This window comes from Homalodisca vitripennis, chromosome 2, assembly GCF_021130785.1.
Source record: "Homalodisca vitripennis isolate AUS2020 chromosome 2, UT_GWSS_2.1, whole genome shotgun sequence".
In the NCBI taxonomy this organism is placed as follows: Eukaryota; Metazoa; Arthropoda; class Insecta; order Hemiptera; family Cicadellidae; genus Homalodisca; species Homalodisca vitripennis.
The window spans coordinates 177,377,333-177,404,867 of NC_060208.1; the positions used below are offsets into that span (position 1 = coordinate 177,377,333).

At 32.8% G+C, this 27,535-nt stretch overlaps 1 protein-coding gene across 1 annotated transcript in view; it reads left to right on the top strand.

The window, feature by feature from the left end:
* The window catches only part of LOC124355086 (forkhead box protein B1-like), an 89,551-nt gene extending 71,692 nt beyond the window's left edge, over positions 1-17,859 (top strand). The window contains exon 2 of the mRNA XM_046806026.1: positions 16,096-17,859. Coding sequence (XP_046661982.1) covers positions 16,096-16,202 — 107 coding nt within the window. The 3' untranslated portion in view covers positions 16,203-17,859. The remainder of the gene's footprint in view (positions 1-16,095) is intronic.
* Positions 17,860-27,535: the final 9,676 nt, after the last annotated feature.

The following is a 27,535-nucleotide window of genomic DNA, read 5'->3' on the forward strand; positions in this document are numbered from 1 at the left end:
GGCGTCATTTTGTGTTTAAGTGGCGTTAAATAAGCGGCCGGTCCATCGCGCATGCGCAGTGTCGGTTATGGAGGGGGCTGCGCGTTAACGTTTCCCTGGCGCAGCGCTAAGCCGCTCGTCATGGGGTGGGCTCAACCAATTTGTGATCATGATGAGGTCTCGTTATCAAATTTTGTAACAAGGCTCTTAGGTTCCATTGGCCGTTTAATTTGATGCGGAGCCCAGAGTTATATACGTTGTATTTTAATAAGTATGTGCGGTTGTCATTTTTGAAATTAATTAATTACATCCCATTTGTTTCACGTGCCTCGGGCATTTTAATTCTTTGACCCTATTAGGATGCTAATACCGATGAAGAAGAGGAATCAGTATTGAAAAATTAATACCGTGGTTTGAATATTAATAATTACAAACAATTAGGTTTCTGTATTTTTGATTAATTTAATGTTTATACAATATCGAAGCTTTGCAACTGAATGTTTTGCCGCAACTAGCTAGCTATTTCACTAGCTGCAAAGTAATAACTCGTATGAGAGGACATTCATACAGAGTCGTTGTTTAGTTTAAGGACCCAATAACAAGCAGGGGGCATGTTAATAAAAAATTGCTTACAAAATCTGTATCTCCTATAACAAGTGCCCAGAAGTGACATTCGTACTACGTTTCACCTATCGAACTTGTCAACCTTGGTATCGGCGGAGAAAAAGCTAAAATAATGGGAAGGGCTTTCCATTACCCGATCATATGAGTGGGCACACTAACATTTGATTTACAACGAAGCATCCGTCACCTGTAGGAATTAACAGTTTATAATGGGACGGACGGACGGACGGGGCTCCAGCGATTAATATGCTGGTTGCTGTGTGATGGAGAGCCCTTATAGCAGTGTTTGTGCTATGGCAAGCCTAAGGACCCTCGGTCCCACATTCAATTTGGCAACAACGCCGCCGCTCTGGGCCGAGCGAAGCGACGCAATGGACTTATTTATAGGCCCCTATTAACGGAAACAAATTAACAGCTGGGTTTATATACGGACGACTCATCCGACATCGATGGTTCCACGTTCGATCTATCGGTTGTTTATTCCAAGTAATTAATAGTGATCGTATTTTAGATTGAACAAGCTCAGATTGGAATAGGTGTCTGGGTAGTGTGAATGGATTGTTTTGTTGATTAACCATACTGTGTTTTAATTACTAGTGAACGTTTTAAATGATATATCAGAATATTTTCGCTTTGCAGAGGTTTGTTTTACACTGCCTGAAATGCGATCTAAAAAACTTTGATTTTAAATAAATAATACGTAAAGGTTCCTTTATAAACTTTGAACGTTCAGACATGTTACACTTAATAGAATTATCAATAGTAATCAGAAAAACGTACAAGTGCAGATCATTATGGAACTTCTGCAATAACCTCTAGCGAGAAGAAATATTACAATCACAAACCCTCTTGTCATTGCTTTGTCAAAAATCTTAAATGATAAGATATATGAGAAATGATGAAACATACGATAAATATATGATAATATAAATGATACCTATAATACTTTAAAAACTATTTTAAACTGATAATTTCATAAATTATTCCGTACATAAAATCCAGATTAATAATATTGTACATTAAATTTACAAAAAATCAAACATTTACAGGAATATTTCTTTGCAAACTAACACAAAAGGGTTTGATTATTTGATTATTGATTATTAGTGTATGCTAAATTGTTTTTTCGTAATGAAGTGATTAAATTTCGAAAATCGGACTTGTAAAAGTCTATTTTATTAGAATTAATGCTATGTCTAGGCAAAACTAGCCTCAAAGACTGGCCACATTATGACGTGCAAACTACTCCGCATAAATTAAGCCATCATTATTACAGAGAAAAGGAAGACCACACTGGTGGTCGTCCCTTTTTCATACCAAATTTTGTTTATAAGACGCTCTTTATTGCCAAAAACTGATCGTGTGCCAAATTCCACACATCATCGAATAAAATTCAAAAAACTTCAATAACCATTGCACAATGTGGCCCTGAAAGACTACTTTATTGCCGTTTAAAGTAAGTTTGAAAGGGATATTGATCTATGGAACCTAGCATATATTAATTAGTATATATTGTTTAAAATTGTGAAGAAAAGGTGAATCATTAAAGAAAACTATAATTATGAATTTGATGTACAACAAAAATTATCTATACTAGAAATATGATTCCTTATAGATTTTATTTGCAATATAAGTCTTGTAAAATGTGATTTAGAATGCCCCAAAATCTGGTTTAATTTATTATAAGTCGACAGAAAAGGCCTTAACTGTTAACATCACTTTTCCAGAATTACTGAAAATAGTTGTCTTTGAAAGTAAAAACGCAATTAGTGAACGTGGGTTTACTATCAAGTATCTAACTTAAATTGTTAAACGGTGCTTCAAAATTTTTACTTGACTGTACTTTTAAAAGTATTTTTGAAAACAATCAAATTAATACTTGGTAATATAGACACACTTATAAAAAATGAGGATTAATTCTTGATCATTCAAAACATTAAAAGTCTAAACTAAATATATTTAAAATAATTATTATGTAAAATCGGAGTTTCATTAATATAAACTAGAGAACATTCAGACATGTTACACTTAATAGAATTATCAATAGTAATCAGAAAAAGGTCCAAGTGCAGATCATTATGGAACATCTGTAATAACCTCTAGCGAGCAGAAATATTACAATCACAAACCCTTTTGTCATTGCTTTGTCAAAAGTCTTAAATGATAAGATATATGATAAATGATAAAACATACGATAAATATTTGATAATATAAACGATATCTATAATGCTTTAAAAAACTGTGCATAAATAGACGCATTGCAGATAAACACATCTTTATCTTATCAAAGAACCAAACCACACTTAGAGAAGCCAACTCTTATCAAACACCCTAAACTTTTAGGGGGATATGAGCAAACTGTAGTGAAGCTTGTACTGCATAAACATCTAAATCTGTGATATGCCCTCGGTCATTAGTTAATCTTAAGAAATGAAATTAGTGACATAATTTTCAGGTACGTAGTCCAAGCCATTAATAATAACCATTCATTATTAATAATAATTAATAACCAGAAAGAATGTGTGGCATTAGCCGTTTGGCCGTATGAGCCGCGGTTAAATATTTTGCAAGAACAGAATTTCAAGAACTCAGCCATTCAGACTCAATCAACATTTTAGAAGAACGCTTGTCAAAGGCTCTTCTTTATATTTTTTTAATCACTCAGTAATGATTAATTAAGAAGTAAGAAGGACAGTTCGATTAGTTCCCGATTAGATCCACTTCAGGAAACACCATAGAGTATATGGGATGTTATACAGGATGAACCGAGTGGAATGCTCTCGATACAAAACTAGCAGATTTGGACTCGGTTAAAGGTACAAAGATTAACCTCCAATGTTAAATTCAACTTTAACGAGTATAAATAACTATGGACAAACAAGAACGTCTGCACTTCTAAGATCATCCATAAATACTATCTAAACATGAACAAAGTAATCACTGATAATGTGATTAAAAGGATGTAAATTTTGATTATTTGCTCATGAGTAATACATCAAAAGCTGTAGACTAGGTTCTCATTCAAAACTTAAATCCAATCTAACCCTAATCCTTTACAAACATACTGGTGATATCAAAGAATTTAAATTTGGGAGACTCAAGAGATTAATGAGCAAAAAATGACAAAACAATATAGACGTAATATTATATCCAATATTGGAAATCTAAGAACGGAATACAAGGAATTCAGATTTGCTGATGTTGGTAGGCTATAATGTGATATACGTTTTGCCGAATTTTGAAGTCAAACTATACCACCATTCTAAATTTATTTTTCAACGTTTCTGAAATACCGTATGCAATCACAAAATTATATGACAAAAGATACGTTTCAATGGGTAAAAATGAAGAAAGAGTTTACTACTTTGGATTGATCTCGAGTATTAAACCGACACCTCTGCTATTTTGTTTAGGTTTCGGCACAATAATACAAGTGGCGTATAACAGTAAACATTTTCAAACGATTTAATGAATTGTGGAGCGTTAAGTAAGTAAATTGAGTAAACGTTTTTTGATATCTTAGTAAAACCATGACGTAGTGCACTTAAAAATATACAACGCCACCACCTGTACAGACCATAACGCTACCATCATCCATGTAATGCTCGAGTTGCTAGTGAGAAACTCTATATTTATTGCGTCGAGAGAAAAATGAAGCAACTGCGCATTTACACTAAATCATGTAGAGTTCACCGCGACACTTACGTACACCGTGTCCAACAGGTCTCCCGTGGAGAGCGATAAATACTTGCATCAATGAGCCTCTTACTTCACCGATTATGTAAATAAATGCGTGTAGACTCGACGCGGAGAGGTGAAATAAACATCTAATAAACATCTATGATTGTCAGCGACCGGACAAATCGCTGTGGCAAGACGAATCCTCCGGGCTCCTGCGACCTTTCGATACGTTACCTTCTTCAGCTTCATGACGAATCCGACTCCAACGCCAGCTTCTGTTCTCTCTCTCTCGGTCCTTTGTTTCGAGAGTGATTGCTCCTCGGGTTTCTGACAGCAATTTATGAAGCCACATCTATTTCAGCTTCGCTTTGAGTCGGTTGGATTGATGCTACGTGGGAGTTTTCAGATGAGTTTGCTGTTCCGCTGTTGAATTTATCTTAGATACCCTTTACATATTACGTTATGAAGATTTCGAGTTGATAATAACGGAGAAAAAACCAAAAATTTGCGTGCTCCACTTGAGATGGATTTTTTTACAGTGAAGCATACCTCGTGACAGTTATTATTAAATTATACTACAGGGTTGTACAAAAATATGTTACCACTTATATGGGTTTCACTTTTATTTTATTAACATAATAACACACACTATTTTACAAGTCCAAATGAAGTTAATGTACTCATTCCACCTGTATTCCTTCGTTCTCAATGCATTTATGAAGTCTTTTCACCATACTGACCATAGCTCGTTCACACATTTCCTTAGGTATGGAGCGGACAACCGTGGTTATGCGTTCTTTAAGGTCATTAATGTCAATAGGTCTTGTAGCATACACACGTTCTTTCACCATTCCCCATAGCCAGAAATCACATGGAGTCAGGTCTGGTGACCGTGCTGGCCACGCCAATGGTCCAGCTCTTCCAATCCAGCGTCTACCAAATGTATCATCCAGGTAATTTCGAACCGCTAAGGAATAATGCGGTGGTGCACCATCTTGCTGAAAGTAACCAGATGTTAGGATACGTAGGGGAAGATTGTCTACAACAAAATTTTGCAACATGTCTAGGTAAGAATCTCCCGTTACAGTCTGTGCATTAAAGAAATATGGACCAAGTACTCCAAACTACGAAATGCCACACCATACGTTAACTTTCGGAGAGGATCGTGTGTGCTCTCTTCGATCATGGGGATTGTATGTACCCCAAATGACGCAATTGTGCTTATTCACATTGCCGCTGACATGAAATGTGGCTTCATCCGACATAAAGAACACAACATTAGGGTCTATGTTCGTCATTTCTAAGAACACTTCTGCAGCTCGTACACGAGCAATTTTATCAGCATCAGAAAGCGCCTGTACCATTTGAATGTGGTACGGCTTCATTCCCAGGTCTAAGTGAAGAATTCTTAAAACACTAGTCCGCGCGATTCCGGTTTCCATTGCTACTCTCGTACTTGACTTCTTTGGGCTATTAATAATTGTGCCTTGAACATTTATGATGTTATCTTCCGTTCGAATACTTCTGGGACATCCACTGTTCCCTTTACAATCATTGGTCACAGCCCCTGTGCGCTCAAATTTCTCATGAATTCGACGGATAGTTAAACGACTTGGAGGATCCTTCTGAAACCATTGTTGAAATTTGTTTCTTACAACTGAGGGAGATCCGAATACTTCCATCCAAGCTGCTACCTTTCTTCTCTCTTCCAAAGTAAGTCGGGTGGCCATATTTAATCTGCAACAACAAAAACTTAATGATTATATAATACCATTTAAGTGGTAACATATTTTTGGACAACCCTGTATTTAATTTCCGTAGTTATTATATGTTAATTATTTTATATAACTATTATGTGTAGACTATGTAGATACAAATTATAGTTATGAAACAATGTATGTAGCCTTCATTTTGTTTTTCAAAAGTGCTTTTTCCGTGGAGGTACAGGTAGTTTTAATTATATCTAAAACAGTTCAATGCTATACGTTTCAATTATATTTCCAAGCAAGAGAGAGGACATTTATTACTAGAGAACAGTTAAAATTTTCCCAAGGGAATGATTTTGTTGCCAGTCTTAAATATCATTTAAGGAGTTACCAAATTTGCACAATGACGAGCCGCAACATCTTTTCGGGCCGCAATGAATAAACAACAGGATGATTTAAAACCCGTGAATAATAACACATCCGATTGGCAATTAACGAAATTAAATTACTTATTCGACCAATCAGAACCGAACCCAAACCGTCAACAAGTCAGTCTATAACTCCGGCAAACCCTGTGCCTACACACATTCCTCGATCCTCATCAAGACATCACCGCGTCCACACAAATGAGCGTGCTGATTCGATTCATAAATGTTGGCGCGGCCAATAAAACGGACGATTTAAAGACTAATGAATTTCACTGCGGATTGGGTGACACTGAGGCTTGCACGCAATAAGTCTGTTGTAATTACAGGTGTGTGGGATGGTGGGTCAAGGTAGTTCTGAGGGGTTCCGCTTGTAGCGCTAGCTGAGAGGCTGATGGCCGATGCCGCCAAGCCGTCTGGTCGCTTCTTCCCGCTTCCCGCCTTTTTTCCTGGCCCTACTCTTTCTGTGCCTTTGGTTTGTAATTTATACTGTCTGTTTTAGCCTGTATTCTTTAAGAATATTTTGCGGATTCGAAATGCAAAACATTAAAAAAATTATTATCATTACCCATGTAAAAATGTTATCTACTGTACATGCCAGATGTTAAGAAAGTAAACGTACAGGTATGTTGTGACTTGATGAAACTCAAGTATGTTGAAAATGTAATATTCTAATTATATTACATCCTGTTACTAACCATAGTACTTTCTAACAGAACTGTCGACCTTGTATTTTACTAAATCTTCTCCTTATACTAACTAATATATTCTTTGAACAATAAGGCATTGATCTAAATACAGAATAATTACACAGAACATAAAATAATTGAGCATTTTCTTTTCCTTATTTTATAAAAAATATGTCCATCTTTAATATATTTCTATTATATTTAAATACTAAAAAATATGTACGTCATAAAAACAAGGCCTCTAACCAACCATCACGATTAACTTTCTACCCTCACTACACAGTGCAAGTCACAGATTTGTCTCGCCGTACATTTCAAGTAAATTCCGCTCGGTATTGCCACAAAAACCTGTAATCAAACTTTTCAAACAACTATACAACAGCGCAATTGGTCAGTAATTTCCCGTAACGTTCATTTCACCGAGTCCACGGGGCAGCTGTAACAACGTACAGGTGTACCACCCTACAGTCTTGTGGAAATGTAACACTTATTGAATTAGCAGAGTGGGTAATTTATTATGCTGGGATTACGGAGGTAATTTACAATAATGGAAAAGTAACAACACCTAAAGACAGGTTGCGAAGCTGGTCCCGTCCTTATACGATAGTTGGACGTAATACTTCAGTTCGATTAATGACGCAAGATGTCGCTGGTGGCCTAACACGTGACTGAACAACTAGGGGATTAGGGCCCATGTAATAATACTTTCGGGAATGAGACCTAAACTTTAGTTTTAATTATCTAATTAGTTGTACGTTATTGGTGTATCCCAACTTAATATTTCTACTTATTTATTTCACTATTACGTTGCTAAATTTGAAGTATAAACATAACATACTTGATTAACTTATATTTCATGTGGTTATATTAGTGTATTTCTGCCATTACCAATCTACAGCATGAGAAATATATTTAAAGTTAAAGTCAGCTGGATTTTAATTGTATTTATTGTGTATTCTTCATCGATACTGAATATATTATAATTTTAACCAATAATAGAAACCTACAATATAAGGAAATAAAACTAATAAAAATCACACTTTTCAAATGTAAAAGTCATTTGTCGTTTGGGTAACCATGTAATGAAACTTTTCAAACCCTTTTAAATTAATTGGCGAAAAATAAAAGGTTTGAGTTACCGTTTTTAATACATTTCAATGTATTTCTTATTAATATATTTTTGCCTACAACCTGTATGACAACATAAACAAATTCAGGTTGTAAGTGAGGTAACAATCCATCCTGTCGTTCGCTTGAAGCATCTCTTAAAGAAGCTACTAATACATTTTTATTATTTCACCAAAATTTGATAATTTTTTGGAAGATAAATCCGGGTGCTTAAATAAAAGGCAGCTACACTCATCGGCCATGTTGCTGGCTGTTGGTTTACTCATTGTTCGAAAACTATTCATTGAGTTTTTAATCATTATTATTATATTTTAGAAAAATTGGGTTTTAATCATCGATTTATCTAGTATTTAATTAATCGTCCAATAATGAACTACAGTTTTAAATAAAGTTACTTACCAGACGAAGCAAAATATTTTTTAAACGTTTTATAGAAAAATATCGCATTGAATACAATTTCTCTCAAGGGTTATTCGTCAAAACACAGAATGTTCACTGAAATAATACACAACATGTACAGAGCACTTATCATTTATTTATAACTGAACTAGCCGAAACACTCAGCTGTACTGTGCACCTGCCGCTCCGCTCTCCCCTCCACGTTTTACTTACTATCAATTAAAGGTCCCTACGACCATTGATATTCACAATTGTCTTAAATAGATGTTTTTATATCTAATTAGGTGAAATTTTACACATAAAAATACAATTTAGAGCTAGTTGATAAAAAAATAATTTTAATAATATAATTTGTTCCAATGTTAAAAAAATGAATGCACAAAAAATGTTTGGTAAACATTCCAACTTTTAGTTTAAACAACAAAATCCCACATCGACCATATAAATTAATTCACTGTAATTGTATTCCGAGGTCAAAACCTCCAGGCGCTCCACTAATAGGTTTGTAAACAAACTGAGTACAATCATAAGGCACTTTATTACGTGATATAGTAATAAATGGAGCTATAGACTAGAACTTTTGTATGCAACTCCAGCGATACTTGTTACACCACACTTGTTGTAGCGTAATCCTACCTGTATTTCAATAAGTATACAAAAAGGTATAGCATAAATATCAAGCAATATTGTCTGGATGCGAAGAAAATTGTGAAAATCAAAATGTATGTAAATCATGTAGTTTGTTTGTTATATCTGCTCTTTATATGTGAATAAGGGCCCACCACGAGAGACGTGGCCCCGAGAGGTCGACGACTACAAGCCTAACCAAACATTACCAAAGTAAATGTCAGCAGAACGCGAAATCTGAGACGGATGGGCGAGAAATGGTCAGTTTTGAAGGTGTGCCTTGCCACCAGTAAGAGTTAAGACTGTGATTATATCACGATTCTGACCTTTCCTTACACCGAAGTTGCCGCCGTAATTTGGTTCGCCACTTCTTCCCCAGATGGTGCTAATGTTACAGGGAAGTAGTTTACGCGAACCTGCCCTGAAACGTCTTCACGATGCGGAATGGTCTTTGAAATTTGTTATAGGATGGCAAGAGTAACGTCTCTGTAACGTTACTTTCGAAGAAAATAAATAGTAAGTTAATGTTAGTATGTTTTTCTAAAGCTAATGCTCGATAATATTCTGGCACAATTCCTATTTTTGAAAATATGAATTCCTGGAACTTTCATACGAAATACTTTTGTTGTATTACGATAAATATCGATTGGCAGATAGTGCTTAATGTCAGATCAATTCTATAGAAATATAGTTCATATAACAGAACACAATCCTAAATTCTAATTCTCTTGAGGATTCAAGAATATGAGTCCACAAATGTACATGATATCTCTGTAACTGCAAGAATATGCAACATGTTACATAATACGTCAAACATTTCCAAACATTATAAACAATTGAAACCTCTGCAGTTTCGAAATATCAAATTCTTTGTTCTAAATATTGTATCTAAACTCTTTGCAGTGGTTAGGGTTCCCAGCCACTGCAGGTTTAGGGGTTTTTACAATTGAAGAAGAGGGGTGATTTTACTCCCCGAAAGGAGTGTTATACTTTTTGTAACATATAACGATTGCAAATATCGGAATCCTAATCCTTTCAAACCATCAATCATCAATGCCAAACTTTAAACAAAGACGTATTTCCAATCTTACAATGTATTCTATTATTTGTCAAAACCACGGGATTTTAAATTATACGAAAATGTCCCTAGTGTTAGTATTAAATCAACCGATAATAGTATTATTTTGAGAGAAAACTAGCAAGACCTATACAAAACCAAAGAGCTGGAAAACGTTCCAAAACTTTCAAGATGTAACGAATATTTTTGCACATATATAGGCCTACTACTATCAAAAACATGTAATTGAATACAAAATATAATAAAAATTCACTTATAATAATATGAAAAGTGTGCTACCGGGAGGATAAATAAAATACGTTTTGTTTGTTGTGCATTCCATAATCATTTCTTAAACATCAATTAAAGTGTACACACACGTTTTAGTCAACTTATCTTCAGGACCAGAACCATGCTCATATTTGAGATCTATAATTTTAATGAAGTTATCAGTGTTAAATTAGTTCGGAATTCTTTACAGCGTTATCGTTGACAAATCAATTAAGTTCAATGTAAAAATGTAATAAAAACTAAAGGCAGATATTAATTTTATTCTAAACATAAAATACTGAATACCTTCGTTGAAAATAGAAATCAAGAAGCATGAGGTACGGTTCGACTTTCTATTTTAAGCTTTGTTTAACCATTTCAATCTTACTGTGAACTAGACGATTCAGATGTCCTTGTGAAAACGTTTTTTAGTTTAATGGATGTAGTTTTTTAGGTTGTCGGAAACGACATTGAATGTGATGCTTTTAATATCCAAATATACTCGTAGTATTCTCCATCGTTTAAAGTTCTTTAAGATTCAAAATATATGTTCATATAATGTTTTAGAAAGTATATTAGGCAGGGAATCAAGTGATTAATATTTCCTATGTTTAACCTTTTACGGACCAGATAAAAATTAAATACCATATAGGATTGTATCGTCATTTTATAATATAGTAAAACAATTTACACCTTTAAACCATGTGTCTGTAAAGGATATCGGAAAGGAATTATTTTATTGATAATTCTACGAACTACTTTAATGTTTGTGGTAGAAAATTTTTTTAATAATAAATAAAAAACCGACATTATTTTAATTTGAAATACTATTACAAGATACATTTTTGTATACAATTAAATTTATTCAAACTTTTAATAAAAATCTTAAATAATAACTTTTATCGGAAAAATAAATTACATTAGAAATATGTTTACCTTTGGTGAATCATATTATTACAATGGAATTAACTAAACTACATTAAAAATGGTTGTAATTCAGAAATAAGTGAAATACCAACTAAGTAGTAAATCTTTCACACGCTAGTTTTAGCACAGGTTTAGAGTTATTTCAATTCAGATTTTTTAAATATTTATAGCTATTATTATAGTAATTAATGAATAATAAATGTCTTTCAAAACAGAAAATAACTCAAATGAATTGGGCTTTTAACAAAAAAGCCAAAAAGGCAAACCGGGTGTTTTGGGTTTGATATATTTTTACAAGAATAAACGATCCAGTCAACTTCCACCCAAGCCTACCACCGTTAATTTAATTTAATTTAGGAGTTTATTTTCATACTCATTTCCTTTAAAATAAATTTCCCGCAAAGAAAAATAACGATTATATTATTTTTAATACTCCAAGTGTATTTCAATTGTAATTTTGAAATCAGGTTCAAGGAAAAATGTTTAATGTTAAGAATGTGAACTAAATTGAAAATTTGTTCATATACACGTATTTTGATAAAATATTACTGAAGAATATTATATTTTCTATATAATGTCACTCCCTTCATCCATATTTCACTTAAAAAGTTTATATTCTTATCTGCACTAGTTTCTGAATAGAGCACTTTAAAATATACATCCAAAAATACTTCAAATGCAATTTCATACAAATTATATATTATTTGTGTTTCTCTTATTAACAAAGATAGCGTTTTGCGCTGTGACTAAGTTTCTTTTTATTAAATATTTAGTTAACCTTATAACTATTTCCCTACTTTTAGCCATTGAGTATAAGCAATTCTTATTTTATATGAGAATAATCATAGTTTTGTCAATATTCAGTTTAGCTCCAGTTCATATTCCGTTTGATACAGCGTCTGAAATCTGACGCTATAACAGACTACTTAACTAATGAAATCTGGAGTCATGTGCGTCTGAAGAGATCCATGACTAAGGGAAGGTGAACTGGAGCTAAAATCAACATTCAAATTAAACAACTCTTTCCGCCATAACATAGTTTGGTGTAGAAAACTCTTAATTTTGTTCGTGGTATTGTTTTTGACATGTTATTGCTATACCGTTACTAAACGAAAATTTAAAGTAATTTTCTTAAATATTTATTTTGTTCGATTATAAATATTTAATAAATTCAATAGAACCGTAATAAGCAACATAAAAGATTCGAAAAGCATTGGTTGGTTGGACTTTTACTACAAAAATAATATAGTGTAATACAGAAACCTTGACTATTAAAAAAGTTTACATAAAATATTCAGGAATATATATAAATGGTAATACCTAATTAAGTGATAATATGGTAAATTCAGTTGTCAAAGGTAAACATTATATGTTATATCGTGTATATGTATCACCTTTCGATACCTAAAATCAGCGGTTTTAAAATAGGAAAGTGAAATTTCCATTCCAAAGAGGTCAACTGGAAAGGATGAAAGGCAGGAGAATAATATTGGAAGCTGGAAGCTGGAGCGGAGCGGGGCTTGACGTTTAGTACAAAGCTCCTCTCCCTCCCTCAAGGTGTCGGCATCGCTTTGCCTAACACCGACCTGACCGTTGCGGGATGGGCGCGATGAGTTATGGGGTGCGGCCCGCCGCCCCCGGCTAACCCTCCATGATGAGGCTTTTAAATTATTTTCCACTTAGAGGTCCGGAGGTCGGTTGGACATAAGTTATGCAAATCGGCGGTACGACGTGGCTTACCCGTCGCTCCACGAGCAAATAGCGGCGATCACGGCGCTCAGCGCCCGCTAAGTACTGGCACAGCTGTTATTAGCCGGTGATGGAGGAAGGATCGCCCAATTTCGCAGGTTTTATTGGAGCACCTCTCCACTTGTCTTCAGCTAGGATGGTGTTCAGTTATGTGGAATCCCAGTCCAAAGTATTGACAGATAAAGTAATCATGCTCCATGGTTGTAAGAGTCTATCATGGTCTCTCGCCTAAACTAAATTTAATGGTTTGTTGATAGGTATTACTTTTTTTCTAAGGAACGGCCGATCTTTCTTCTACCATCCATATGGGACTCTGACGTGTGAAAGGATCTTATAAAATATCATAATCAGGAGAGTCCGTACAGTACATGGTCAACAGTACTGATAAAAAGTGCTACAGTCACAGGGATATACGAACGTGAGTTATCAAATTGAAAGTCTGATGCCTTAAGGTGGATACCAACTCCAAAATTCATGAAACTAGAAATTTGGAAATCTTGAAGTGTATGTTGGAAAATTAATGAATCTCGTATTGCGGTGAATTACAATTATTCTTACGGTAAATTCAAATGGTAAATGTACTGAGAAACATTTTATCATAATTTAAACCCTCATGGCAAAAACATTTCTTTTTTCAAAGCAAAGAATTATTCGACAAGCTTTTAAAGTGGCCTTTATACAGCAAGTTCAGTTACGTTTTTGTATAAAATGTTTCATTAGTGTAACGTCATTTGTGAACGACGCCAGAGCGAGACAACTTTTGTTTAAACATTCTGGCAATGTTGGGGTGCCTCCGTTCTTTGTAGCTGAGTAGTTAGCGTCTTAACTCATCAACCCAGATTCGAACTCTGGTTTGAGCAATGGCATTTTTGCGTTCTAATAATATTCATTTGAGTCAAACCTAATACAATTTAGTACTCAGCTTCACTCGTCCATCTAAAAATAAACAAATAAAACTATAGTTCCATCATCTGATAATGACTGTTTCATTTTGGTATTATTTTTTATTTGTTTTGTGAGGCCTTGTGCATGTTTTGGTATTTTAAACACAGCATTTTCTTTATTAAAATATAAATAATACTTTTAAAGTCTCACAGTTGCTTTGTAGGCTGTCACCCAAGAAATTATATTTTCTGTTTCTGTTTTCTTAAAAGCTCGACACAATAACTATTGTTGTTCTCAATTCTGGGTAAATAGAAAAATTCCTAATCAAGCCGTATTATACTTAGAAGTTTTACCTTAAATTTGTGCACCAAATCATTCTTCTTTCAATGAACGTACAAGACACTAATGGTTATACTTCTGTATCAAGTATTAGCGATTAGCATTTAAGACTAAGTGGGTTGGTAACACTGGTAATTAATTGTGATGTCTTGAATGTGTCGTATGATTGGTGCCATGGTATTGGAAACCAGAGTTTCAGAGTTAGTAGGCTGCAACATCGTAGGCCTACTTTGAATTCCATCATCATCTGTAAACAAATCGCTGTTCAACATAATTCAATGGAATTATGCAATGATTTTACTGTATTGAAAAATCTGATATGTGTATCCATAGCAAGTAGTTTTAATTAAATTTGATTTTTTTTAAGCGGAAGACGATTGTTAATCTCGTTACCTAAGATAACACAAAGAATGCTAAAATCGGCGAGGAAAGTGTCTTTGAGTGTTTCCCGCTCTTTCCAGAAGTACTGGCCCCACTGTTACTTTCTATTCCTTCGTTTATAATAGTGATACTGTTTGGTTTACTACACGTTACACAGAACAGCTTAGCACAGCCGACCTGAATACTTACTCTGGTTTCAGCCAAACTTTTAAATAAAGGCAGATTTTATTTAAACTGTAATGTAGTTCATAACATGATCACACCGCTTATTTACCATATACAAAATAGTACATGAATGTTAGTATGATTATTTTATCTATAGCTTGAAATCGAACTCGAAATGTTTAATTTTATTTTGCATACTGAAAAGAGCACTTGAAAATGAGGTTCATGTTTAGTTTCTTAAAAAAAACTAATAATTCATAAGCATTTTTTCTCACTAAAGCACGAATCATGGATGAATGTAAACTGGTAAACACTATTAATGAACACAATTATAAACCCTTCATTCCCCCAAGTTTTTATGTCCACTTTTGGTAAATAATATACCATGTGAAATTAGGATTTTTTTGTTCTTCTGAATATATTACTATGAGCAATAAGTTTTTGTACAAATTTTTTTCCCATCAAGAAGTTAAAAAGTCCTTATTTATTTCTTACACTGTAAGTTTGTGACTTGTTGATTGTTTAGATAAAAATTACATTCAGACACGCACACAGTAGAATGCCATAAAGTTGAGGTTTTATCATGATAAGATATTTTACGTAGTTTTTCATATTTATAGCTGTACCAGTATGTTTTTACGTAATTCTGTATTACTTTGCCTATAGCGTTTTATTGTGCCACACATATGAATATTGTACGATACTATTCTTGGGCTCAATGTCTTTCAGTGCTAACAGACACAGACAGATTCATGTGTCAGAATTTGGTTGTAAACAGTTGTATTCATGTCTAATTACTTGGTTACAATGACCTAGCTATAAGGATCTTAGTATTATGAATCCAAACATGCGAAAAGTACAATATGATGCTGAAACTAAATAACTTATAGAAACATTTTTGTACTTATTTCATCTTGTTATACCTAAATTATCGTCTGATGAAGGCAACCTGCATGGCTAGATGTAGGCAATTTAAAACGTAAAAAGTATTGACGATATTTAAATTTAATCACAAAACTTATGAATTTTTAGGTTATCTTCTGACTTCCTCATGCGTGTTTCAGGTGAGGGACCATCCAGAGCCACCCTCCAAGAGGTACCCGATGAGCCGAGCCCCCGTCACCCCACCCCCGAGGAGCCCCCTCTCCCCCTTACAGCACCCACTACCTAGGCCCAGCCCTGGAGTGCCTCGGCCGCCATACTGGATTAGGTGAAGCCGGCACCTTCAACTGTGAAAAGTGAAAACTCTGAGAGTGACAGATTGTGTATAGTTTATTTATTATTATTTGTGATTTAAAAAAAGTTAATTCTGTAAATTGGTTTTAGACGATAAAATACAAATAAATAATTATATTCTTTTAATTTTAGGTAATTTAGATATTAATATGCATACGTTTTACGATTACGACAAATATTGTATACGAATTTGTATTGATTGTGATTAATGTACCTAAAAATTAAATGTACATTATTTATTAGCAGCGTATTTTATATATTTCTGAGTGTGATAAAATAACTAATTAGAATATTTTAAGTTATCTATACGCATTAAGTTACAGACTTTTTATTGAATGCGTAAAGTTTATTGATATTAAACTGGATATTTAAGGTTTCTACATCACAATCTCATCGGTGTGCATACTTAAATAATACATTATGAACATGTTTATATTAACTAAAGTGGGAAATTCGTTGAATAATTGTTCCCTCATGTTTTTTATGCAATTACATGATATTCCAAAGGGGTGAAGGAATTTTCTGTGGTGAATAAAATGAAATGAAAAATACCTTTATTAATAGAGGCGAAGTTAGGACGAAAAAGTTCTCTCTTTCACTAATAATTTGTGTTGAATGATATTTCGATGCAGTACAACTTATTTAATTGATTCATATTAATTTAGTTCCATGCATATTCTTTTTCTAACCTTAAAGTAAATTTGGCCTGAGCAATTTCTTTACGGATTATCAATATTTTGAGGCTTTTCTTCTTTGATAAATTAGATTCCATGACATTAATTGAAAAAAACCATTCCATTTGCAGAAAATAATAATAATGTATAGAGATCATATACAATTATTGCATATGAATTTAGCTCCATTATCGGTATGAGGCGCGATGATTCTTAAAAATATGACCTGCACTTTTTTTACAAGATTTTTTAGATATTTATATGTATAGAGTAAATTCGAAATTCTTACTTTATCACTTTAATGATTAGTTATATAAACACTAAAAAATAATAAGACAGATTGACTGAAGACTAAGAATTTTAGGACTTTAATAGGATGATATAGGACAGTTTTTCAATTTTTATGTTCCAAACTTTTTCTATTTTTTTCGCTCTTTTAGAATCACCTTGTATACAAGTACTTTTATTTTACCCAATTATGAAGCTTACTATTAAAATACGTGCCCCCTAGATCCTATAATAATAAATAATGTTCCTTTTTCTCAGAAACCTATAAAGATATCTTTCAGTTTAGATTTAGTTTTAGTTTAGTAGACCATTCTACATATATCATGGTATTTTTAAAGAGTTTTAAATTACTGGTAGCTTTTAAAATGTTCTATATACATAATACTTAACTATCCCTTTGAGTTTTGTGATGTATATAAGTTATATTTACAAGCCAACAAGCTTCACGTTAATACTTTCTGTGATTATTGAGAAAGAGGAACATGTTGGTGAAAATGGAAGTTTTAAGGAGAAATATTTAATATACAAATAATGCAGTAAAACAAATTACAGAAGCCTACCAATAGTATTAACATTACCATTCAATGAGGTTTTATAACTTAATAAAGTTTAAAAACAGTTGAAATATTATTTCAGTTCATTCAAAAATAACTGTTACTATGTAGTATATTATAGTACAATTTTATAATATAAACGCAGTTCTTGAGATCCTAAAACTAACAAATTTAAAATCCCTTAAATTACAACAATTTAAAACTATTAATAGGAACTTAAAATGTAACTTTACGTAAGTAATGCCTGCATTACCTTACGTGTATTGTCGTGATATAAAGCGACAAAATGTTTCTAATTTATTAATAACAAAACCATTATATAATGATTATAAGAAATTTGAATATACTGACATGGAAAAATAATAACCATTTGCCATAAATGTGCAATTTTACAGTTTAAGTAATAGTTTTGTAATTATTTATAGGTTTAAGTTGAGAACATTATTGAGATACGAGAATTGTTTATTTATAATTATAAATATTTATAATATTGTTACTTTTCTAAGACGTATCTTAAATTCTCAAGAGCTTCCTATACATTTAGAGCAATAGTTTATTGTATACACTTATATTTATTGTCAAGTAAACCGATTGGTTTTTTTATATATTTTTATTCCTATTCCCTTTCTAATGTCGGGGTTGTTGATTGGCTGATTCTTAAGAATTGTATTAATACCTCCATATATATATATATATATATATATATATAATATATATATATATATATATATATATATACAATTATCAAACAAATAAGGTTTTTATTAACTGGATTATATTATAATACCCATAAAAAGGTAATTTTTGGTATCATGGAGTGTATCGTAATGTGTATCCCAAAAATCAAGGTAAGGAATTTAGATTGAGAACGTGTTATATTAACTATAGAAGAATATTTATCTCGCAATGACTATTTTTGTTCTGAATAAAAATTTGTACTGTTGTACAAATTCGTTCTCAAGAAATCAATAACATTTTATTGCAAGCTCATAGTACTATACAGTAATATACTGCCTAGAAGATTCTTTTGCTCAAAAGCTCAACCCTCTCCAAGGCCCATCAAATTCAGCAAACATATATTTTTACAAACACCGAAATGGGATTGTTGCTGATCCTTTCTTTGGTTATTTTCTTTGATGACAAAATGAAAATATCTGTCATTATATTATTAGACTGAGTAAAAAGCCTTTACAATATCATTAGTTGCTATAAAGTTGATATACTTGAAATAACTTACAATCTGCAAACTTGTCTCTTAGAAGTAACCTTTAATAAAATGTCGTAATAATGTGTAAATAAAATGTCATAGTTTGTTTCGCTAGGTTTTGGAACTGTTAACCTTTTTAAAGTTGCAATTCGTCATGGTGCCATCGGTAGTAAAAATTAAGTCTTCCTTACATCACATCACACACTCACCAAGAAACAAAAATCATTGTGAAAACCTTCAATTTTGGTACTTGGGTAAACGGAATAATTACGGAATGTTTGTATAACAATTTGGATTGCTACTTAAAATACACCTAGAGGAACATTTAGCCTCTTTTAACATTTTAGAATCTCCTTAATTTAAATGGATCATTTAACTATCACGAATTTTAAAACTCAAAAAGGCATACTCGTATATGTAATTTTAATTTTTAAACTAAATCTATACAACACTTTAACCCAATCGTTTTAACAGTATTAGCGTAAACATAATAAATTAAACTTTTGATACTATTATAATGTGAATATTTAAAAGTAAATACTAATTACAACTGTTAATTATTATGCTTTGTCTCCAATAATATTTAGGCTACTGTTTATGAGATAGTATCAAACTTTAAGTATAGATGTATAATTTAAGTCTTCATAAAGTGCATGCATTACCAATACCAATATTTTTATGGTTTGTTTTTGATAATTATAAAAACAAAAAAGTTTCTTCTAATAAAATCAGAATTTTATTTACTAACAATGTTGTGGAAGTATGGAGCATTTTCAAACTAGATTAATTGAAATGTGTAACAAACTTTTGTATTCACCTCAATGTAAACGTTACTTACAATATGATACATGACTGTGAGTTAAAGTGTTGTAGATTGGAAATGAATAACTTTGACAGTATTTTATATGGATTTTTTGTGATTAAATTAGCAACATTTTCAAATTACAGTTTTAAGCCATTCTGCTTGGCTGTAGTAGTAGACGGGTTGTCTGGGTCAGTCGGTTCAGTATGATTATACTTGTATCTGTCCAACAATATTATTGTTTCATGGCCAACAATGAGTGAATTACATTACCCACAAGAATTGCACGTGAATATTTATTAGTCGATTAAATCGAATATCGTGACTATCGTCGATGTTTATCAGTTGTTTCTATATTTCATAAACTGAAGATCTATAGAATAATCCTATAACTAATCTGTAAGCGTATGTGCTGAAAATATTATTATAAACCAAGTTATAAGATAACGACAATCCTCATTAGCTGTAGATTGTTTGTAGCATGATACCACAACAAAAATCTTGAAATTATTTTTTGTACGTTTTTGGGTATTTTATACTTGCAAGATCGCTTCGTTCGTTAACAACTTTGTTTGCTTTATGCAGAATTTATAATAAATAACTAAAATTTGTAATTTTTTGGCCAAACGTCTCTAATTAAGAATATTGAGTTCGAATACTTGCAACTAGAATCAATAATTAATTAACTTATATAATATTATATATATATATATATATATATATATATATATATATATATATATATATTTGAGTAGAGTCCAGCTCGCGTCGCCGAGTAGATAAGAGCTCTCTGTTATCGCTCCGCGACACACAGACGCGCAAGCATCGACGCGCAAACATCGACTGGATTTCTTGTCGTGTTCTGAAATCGACAGTATAACTGTATAAAGGTACTTAAGTATGGCATCCTGTGGCGTTTGCAAAAATTCAGTTAGTGAGGTTACTGCTGTTAAGTGTAGTGGAGCGTGTGAAAGCGTGTTTCATCTGGAATGCGTTAAGAGCGAATTCGAAGGCAGGAAGATGCGCTCGACCAAGGACTGGAAGTGCGCAAGCTGCAGAAAAAGTGCTACACCGACACAAGGAAATGAGACCTCTTCCTCTTCTGACCCTGCCCTCACCAAGGATTTCTTCGTGAGAGTCATTGAAGAGTTCAAAAAGGACGTATTTATTGAGTTTAAGATGTTCAGGAACGAAATGGCGGAATTGTCAACATCCATGCAGTTTCTTTCAGACAGGGTAGACGCTGCCAACAGCCTTATGAATAATATTAAAAGAGAGTTCATTGAGATTAAAAAAGAAAACGAACAGCTGCAGATGAGTAACAAGTTGATGTCTAGGGAACTGGTCGAACTTAAAGATCGAGTACGTAACCTGGAACAGTACAGCAGAAGGAACGATGTAGAGTTAAGCGGCATTCCTGCGACACCTAAACGAGGACGTGAATAAAATTATTCAAGACGTGGGGACAGCTATCGGCATGGAGGTGCAGAAGGAAGATATAACAGCTGCGCATCGCATTCCTACCTACAAGAAGGAACGTATCCCCTCAGTTGTGGTCCAGTTTCTAGAAAGAATTCTACGAGATACTTGGATTTCCAAATTCAGAGAAACGAAGACCCTAAATGCTTACCAAGTCAACAAACACTTCCCACAAAACCAAAGAGTCTACGTGAATGAACATCTGTCACCGGACAACAAACTGTTCCTCGCTACACTAAAGAAGAAGTGCCGTGAGTTAAACTACGCCTTCGTTTGGTGCCGTGAAGGAAAATTTTTTATTAGGAAAAGTGAGGGAGGGAAAGTGCAGAGGGTTAACTCTTTTCATGAGATAGAAAATCTGAAGTGATCGAGACTACAACGGCAATAAGAGGTATTTTGTTGATGTTTTGTATATATTGTTATTTTTCCTTATATTTCTTGCTCTTGTTATATTTCTTTTCTTATTTCTTATTAATGAATTATTGTTTTTTTAATATAAAATATGGTGGATAAGTATACTATTGTACAACAACAACATGAAGTAGATAATGTTTTTGTAAATAGAGAGGAGAATAGTTTATTCAGTTTAATCTATACCAACATTAGGAGTTTAAGGAAAAACTTTAACCATTTTATAGCTGATTTTAGCCAATTTAAAAGTAAAATAGATATTGTTGTCTTTAGCGAAATTTGGATCAATAAGGATGAACTTGATTTGTATAAAATACCGGATTACAACATGTTTGCCAAGTGTAATGAGAACTATAGGGCAGGTGGTGTTGTTTGTTATATACATAAGGACATATGTGCCACACAAACAGACATTCATATGGTTACGGCTGATAGCTTATTTCTAAATATCAGGATAAAAAAAGTTTATTTTAAATTATTTTCTATTTATAGATTTAATTTTAGTTCAGAGACTGATTTTATTAAAGAGCTAGACACCCAACTTACTGCCTGCCAACAAAATATTATTTATGTAAGTGATATAAATATTAACATATTAGAAAGCAACTTAATTACTCAAAGTTACATTAACCTATTAAGTAACCACGGTTCGGTTTCACTTATTAATAGTCCAACTAGAATAACAAATGTATTTAAATCTTTAATTGATCACATGTTTATTAGAAATAGGAAATTAGATTGTTTTAATTCAGCTGTTTTTGATGTAGGGCTCACAGATCATTGTTTCCTAGGATTGAGCTGTTACAACGAGAAAGTAAATAAAGGTCAATTCAATATACTAACAGATATCACGCTTAAAAAATGTAATATTAATTATGATAAGCTTAAAAAAAACTCCATGAAATTGACTGGATGCAATGTTTTGTATTAAATGATGTTAATTTAAATTATAATAAATTTTTTGAGATATTATCTTTAAATATAAATAAGTTAGTTGTAAAACAGTTGCTGTGCCTTCTAGGTTAAACAAAGCAAAGGCTATCACACCTTGGATGAATCATAATTTATTAAATCGATTAAAAAGAAGGAGAAACCTATATTCAATATTAAAGAAACGACCTTATGACCTAAAGTTTAAAAAATATTATAACAGATTTACTGAAAAACTAAAAAATGATATTAATTTAACCAAGCAGAATTTTTACAGTACAAAGTTAAACAGTTGCATAGGTGACCAAGCACAGTGCTGGAAAATTATAAATAATTTGAGTGGAGAGGCAAATCGTAAATTCTGTAGATAAGATCGAGTTAGATAACGGGGAAGTAGTGTCTGATGCAAGACAAGTGGCAGAGTCAATCAACTCTTATCTTATCTCAACCCAAGGTCCAACTCACCTGTACACTTCTGCACCTCAAACGTTTCTTTCCTTGCCTAGTCCCTCCTCCATCTTTATCAATCCTACAAACGACTTAGAAATCATACAAATAATAAAAAACCTTAAAAATAAAAAATCATGTGGTGTTGATAATTTTTCCGTAGACTGTATTAAAAACATTTCAAATGAAATATCCGCTGTCTTAACGTACATTGTTAACTTAAGTTTTAATGAAGGTATTTTTCCCGAAAGACTTAAATTAAGTACTGTTGTTCCCATATTCAAGAAGGATTCATCCTATAAACTTGACAATTTAAGACCAATAAGCTTGCTATCAGGTTTTTCTAAAATAATTGAGAAAATAATTAAATCAAGATTAATAAGCTTTTTGGAAAGAAACAATTTTTTTAGTCCCTGCCAGTTTGGATTTAGAAAAGGAAAATCAACTGAAGAAGCAATACTTGCAATTACAGAACAAATATATTGTAGCTTAAATAAAAAAGAGAAAGCCACAGGTCTATTTATTGACTTTAAAAAAGCTTTTGATTATGTTGACCATAACATCTTATTGGAAAAATTGGAACATGCAGGAGTAAGAGGAATCGCTCTTAACTGGTTTAAAAGCTTTTTAAGCAATAGGGTCCAACAGGTTAAGATTAAAGATAGGTTTAGTAACCCTTGCTTTGTCAAGGCTGGAGTACCACAAGGGTCAGTGACCTCTTCAATCCTATTTCTAATTTTTATAAATGACCTGTTAAAAACTTCCTTTTCATGGGCAAATATGTGCTTTTGCTGACGATATCGCGTTCTTTTATTCATTCACAGACGCCGCTATCGCCTGGCAACTTATTACAGAAGACCTCAACACTTTAAAAAATTGGTGTGTGAAAAACAAAATGCAAGTAAATGTCAGTAAAACTAAGTACGTTAATTTCAGTCATACAAATTTTGATTTTCCCTCTGGTATAGTATACAACATAGATAATTGTACTCAAAACCAGAAGTATCAAACCATAGAAAAGGTAAAGTATTTTAAATATCTAGGAGTTGTACTGGACGAACAATTAAACTGGGAAAGACACTCAATAACTGTTCACAGTAAAATTAAATCAATGATAAGGACATTTTACTACTTAAGAAACTTTTGCAACGAAACAACCTTAAAAATGCTTTATTTTGCGCTGGTACACTCGAGAATTCAGTATGCTATACATTGTTGGGGGGGTACTTACAAGACTTATATATTGAGAATAAGAAAATCCCAAAATTACCTTATCATAATAATTACATGTAAAAAAAAAGAGATAGTTCATTTCCACTATACTGCACATTAAAGATACTTCCTGTTCAACATCTATTTATTTACAAAGTCTTAAGAATATTTTATCTTAAAAGTGGAAATACTGGAACAACAAATTTAATGCACAATACAAGAAGTGGATCAAATAGAATATTCAAACTTCCAAAAGTTACAAAAAGTATTTTTAATCATTCTTTCCAATATATAGGGCCTAAGTACTTTAATCAATTACCACATGAGGTAAAAAGTTGTATAAACTTAAAAATATTTTCTGGAAAAATAAAAGAGTGGTTATTTTTAAAACAAGATGTAGACTTTATGAATGTTTGCTTGGTATAAATTCTGTACATATGTCGAAACTAATTTAAATTTTTTTTCTCGTCTGTTGTTTTATTTTTCTTCTAAAATTGTAAATATAAGTACGTATATTATGTGAGAAATGTTAAGTTGAACTGCAGTACCACCTATTATAGGAATATAATCTGTACATATATTAGTTATTTTATAAGTAAACCAAGCGCCACAGAGAGTGTCTTTGGATGTATCGAGACTGGACTCATTTATCATTTTTTTTACTATGTATTTATATAATTAGTTTAAGGATGTTGTAAATTTGTTTATATTTAATAATTCTCACTGGCCACACATACTTGTAACTGTGGTCAGTTATTTCCAAGGACATATTAAGTTATATTCATGTAAATTAACGAATGGAAAATAAAATTATATTATTATTATTATTATTATATTTTGTAGTGGAATTAAGCTATCGGAATATATATTATGATTCTTCTAAAATGTTTACATATTGTTAAATAACTATCTCTTATAATATTTGAAATGAGAAATGATAAAATGTTCAATTTTTGAAATAAAGCAATAGGGTTTGACTTTATCTATATAAATTAATTCCTACTAAAGATCAATTCAACTATCAACCGCATTTGTTTTGGATGGGTCAAAATGGGAGCGTTTTTAATTTTTTAGCTTGACGCTCTTGAATCAAATCTATATTACTATAGCATAAATATTACTATAGCGCCAGCCCACGAAATAAAATCGACTTTTTTGTTAAGAATTTGCTATTTTATTCTCTTTGAATCATTGGGACACGCTGATTTAACTTTTCTTTTAGGTCTAACGTATGGTTGCAGGTCCAAGGAAAAAAATTACCTTTGAAAGATATATCTATTGATTTTTGTCTATATTTCCCAAATTTCTCCCCTCCCCTATATACAGCTCCTTTGAACCAAGCAGAGTGTGTTCTGGTATTATACCTTTTTTAACTGTTACAACCAGGTCGAGAAAGACTAAGTATTCCAAGCCTCAAATACAATTACTAGACAAGTTCATTGTTAATATACTCTTCTATTTCGGACTATCACCTGACGTCAAACGATATTACGCGTCTATGTACAAAACCAACAGTTCACCGTCTCTCGTTTCCTTCCTAGGCCCGTCACGAGCCTCCAACGACCGGTGTAAAGTGTCCGATCTAACGACGAAATCGAGGTAATTGAACCGCTCCGCCCTGTGTTTTACCGCTTTCCCGCTAGTTACCGAAACTGCCCTCGCCGACACCACCAGTCGCCGCGCCGCACGTCACTGCCAGCCTCTCTCCTGTAATCGCCGGAAGTCGTCCGAGCGCGCGCGATCGTCGGAAATCGGTTATGTATCCGTTTGTTTGGCGGCTTCCGGTTCAGTACTGGAGAGGCGGCCCGTATCAAGGAGCGTAGGTCTGCTTTACCATAATTAATGGGTAAGATCGCACTACATTATGCTTATCACGGATACCTGCTCGAGATTGAGCGGTTCTCTCGTTATGGCGACGGGAAATATTTTGATTAATAAGCTCTATTTAGCTCTCCTCAGCCGCCTCTCCTAATGCCCTCGTTTTTGAGTAATTTTAATGAGCCTTCTCTTTATCACTTTATAATCACTCTGGACGAAGGTAAATCGCCTGACGAGCCTCCTTCCGCTGTAGAGGTGTTATCGTAATTGTTTACTGAGTAGGTTAGGGCCCTAAACGACTTTATCCATAACGTTAGTAATCAATTTCGCCGATAGGGCTATTAAAAACCCGAAAACGAAGTATAAAGTGAATATTGAAGTGGTCCAATCCGTTTTATGTTGGGAAAATGTATGGACACAGTTCTCTAAGATATTTTTTATACGGAAATAAAGGAAAAAGTGTGTTGATCGGAGCAAAAAAAACTGTTGACGATAATGAGATGAATTCTTACAGTAATATATGAATATAAAAGGCATATTTTCACTACTTAATTTGCATGTTCAACACATTATATCTGGAATCAATATATCGATGCACGTAACTACAAAGCAAATCGAAAACCATATTTCTTTCAGAACCGAGTTAAACATAATAAAACTATACATATCCAACACTACAATAAATCCCAAAACTGGATTTAAAGTTATAATAAGTATAAGAAATTATAAATATACAAATTAAATGACTTCATTTGGTATAATGCTCACAATTTTTTACAGTGCAATATTTTTTGTATTTATATCAAATTTCTAAGAAATTGTAATTAACACGTTAAAGGAATCATAATAATTAGCAATAATCAAAGGTTATCAGCAAAATGGTATAATGTTTGTTAATACATGAAACCAAAACACCATTTTATGTGTAACAGCTTTATTGTAATAACAGCAAATATTTTGTAGTAATTGTACTCTTCTTTCAAAATCATCAATCGTCAATGTCGAATTCCAAGCATGGACTTTTCAATAATCATCAAAATATGTACTTTAATAACATTTCGAGTACTCTTATATCCACAGTGTATTTAATAATAGCGAAATCGAACATCTAATACCAAGAATCTTTTCGAACATCTCTGAATTAAAGACATTCGTATTTATGCCTTATCCTTCACCCAATATTGCTCCTTGTGATTTAGCAGTAACTTGCTCTTTACCAGGGATATCGATAATTATATTTACCTAGACGGTGGAACCTCCTTGATATAAACATTTATATTTAAGCCCTCTTCTTCGCCGCATATTGCCCCTTGGCAACCAAGCGATTTAGCAGTAAGTTGCCTTCAACAGAAACATCAATGATCCCAGGTTTGTGTATTTATATAATGTTTAGTTCTTCTCGTCCCCGGGGCATAATACAATTGAAGCAAACATTATTAGGTAGGC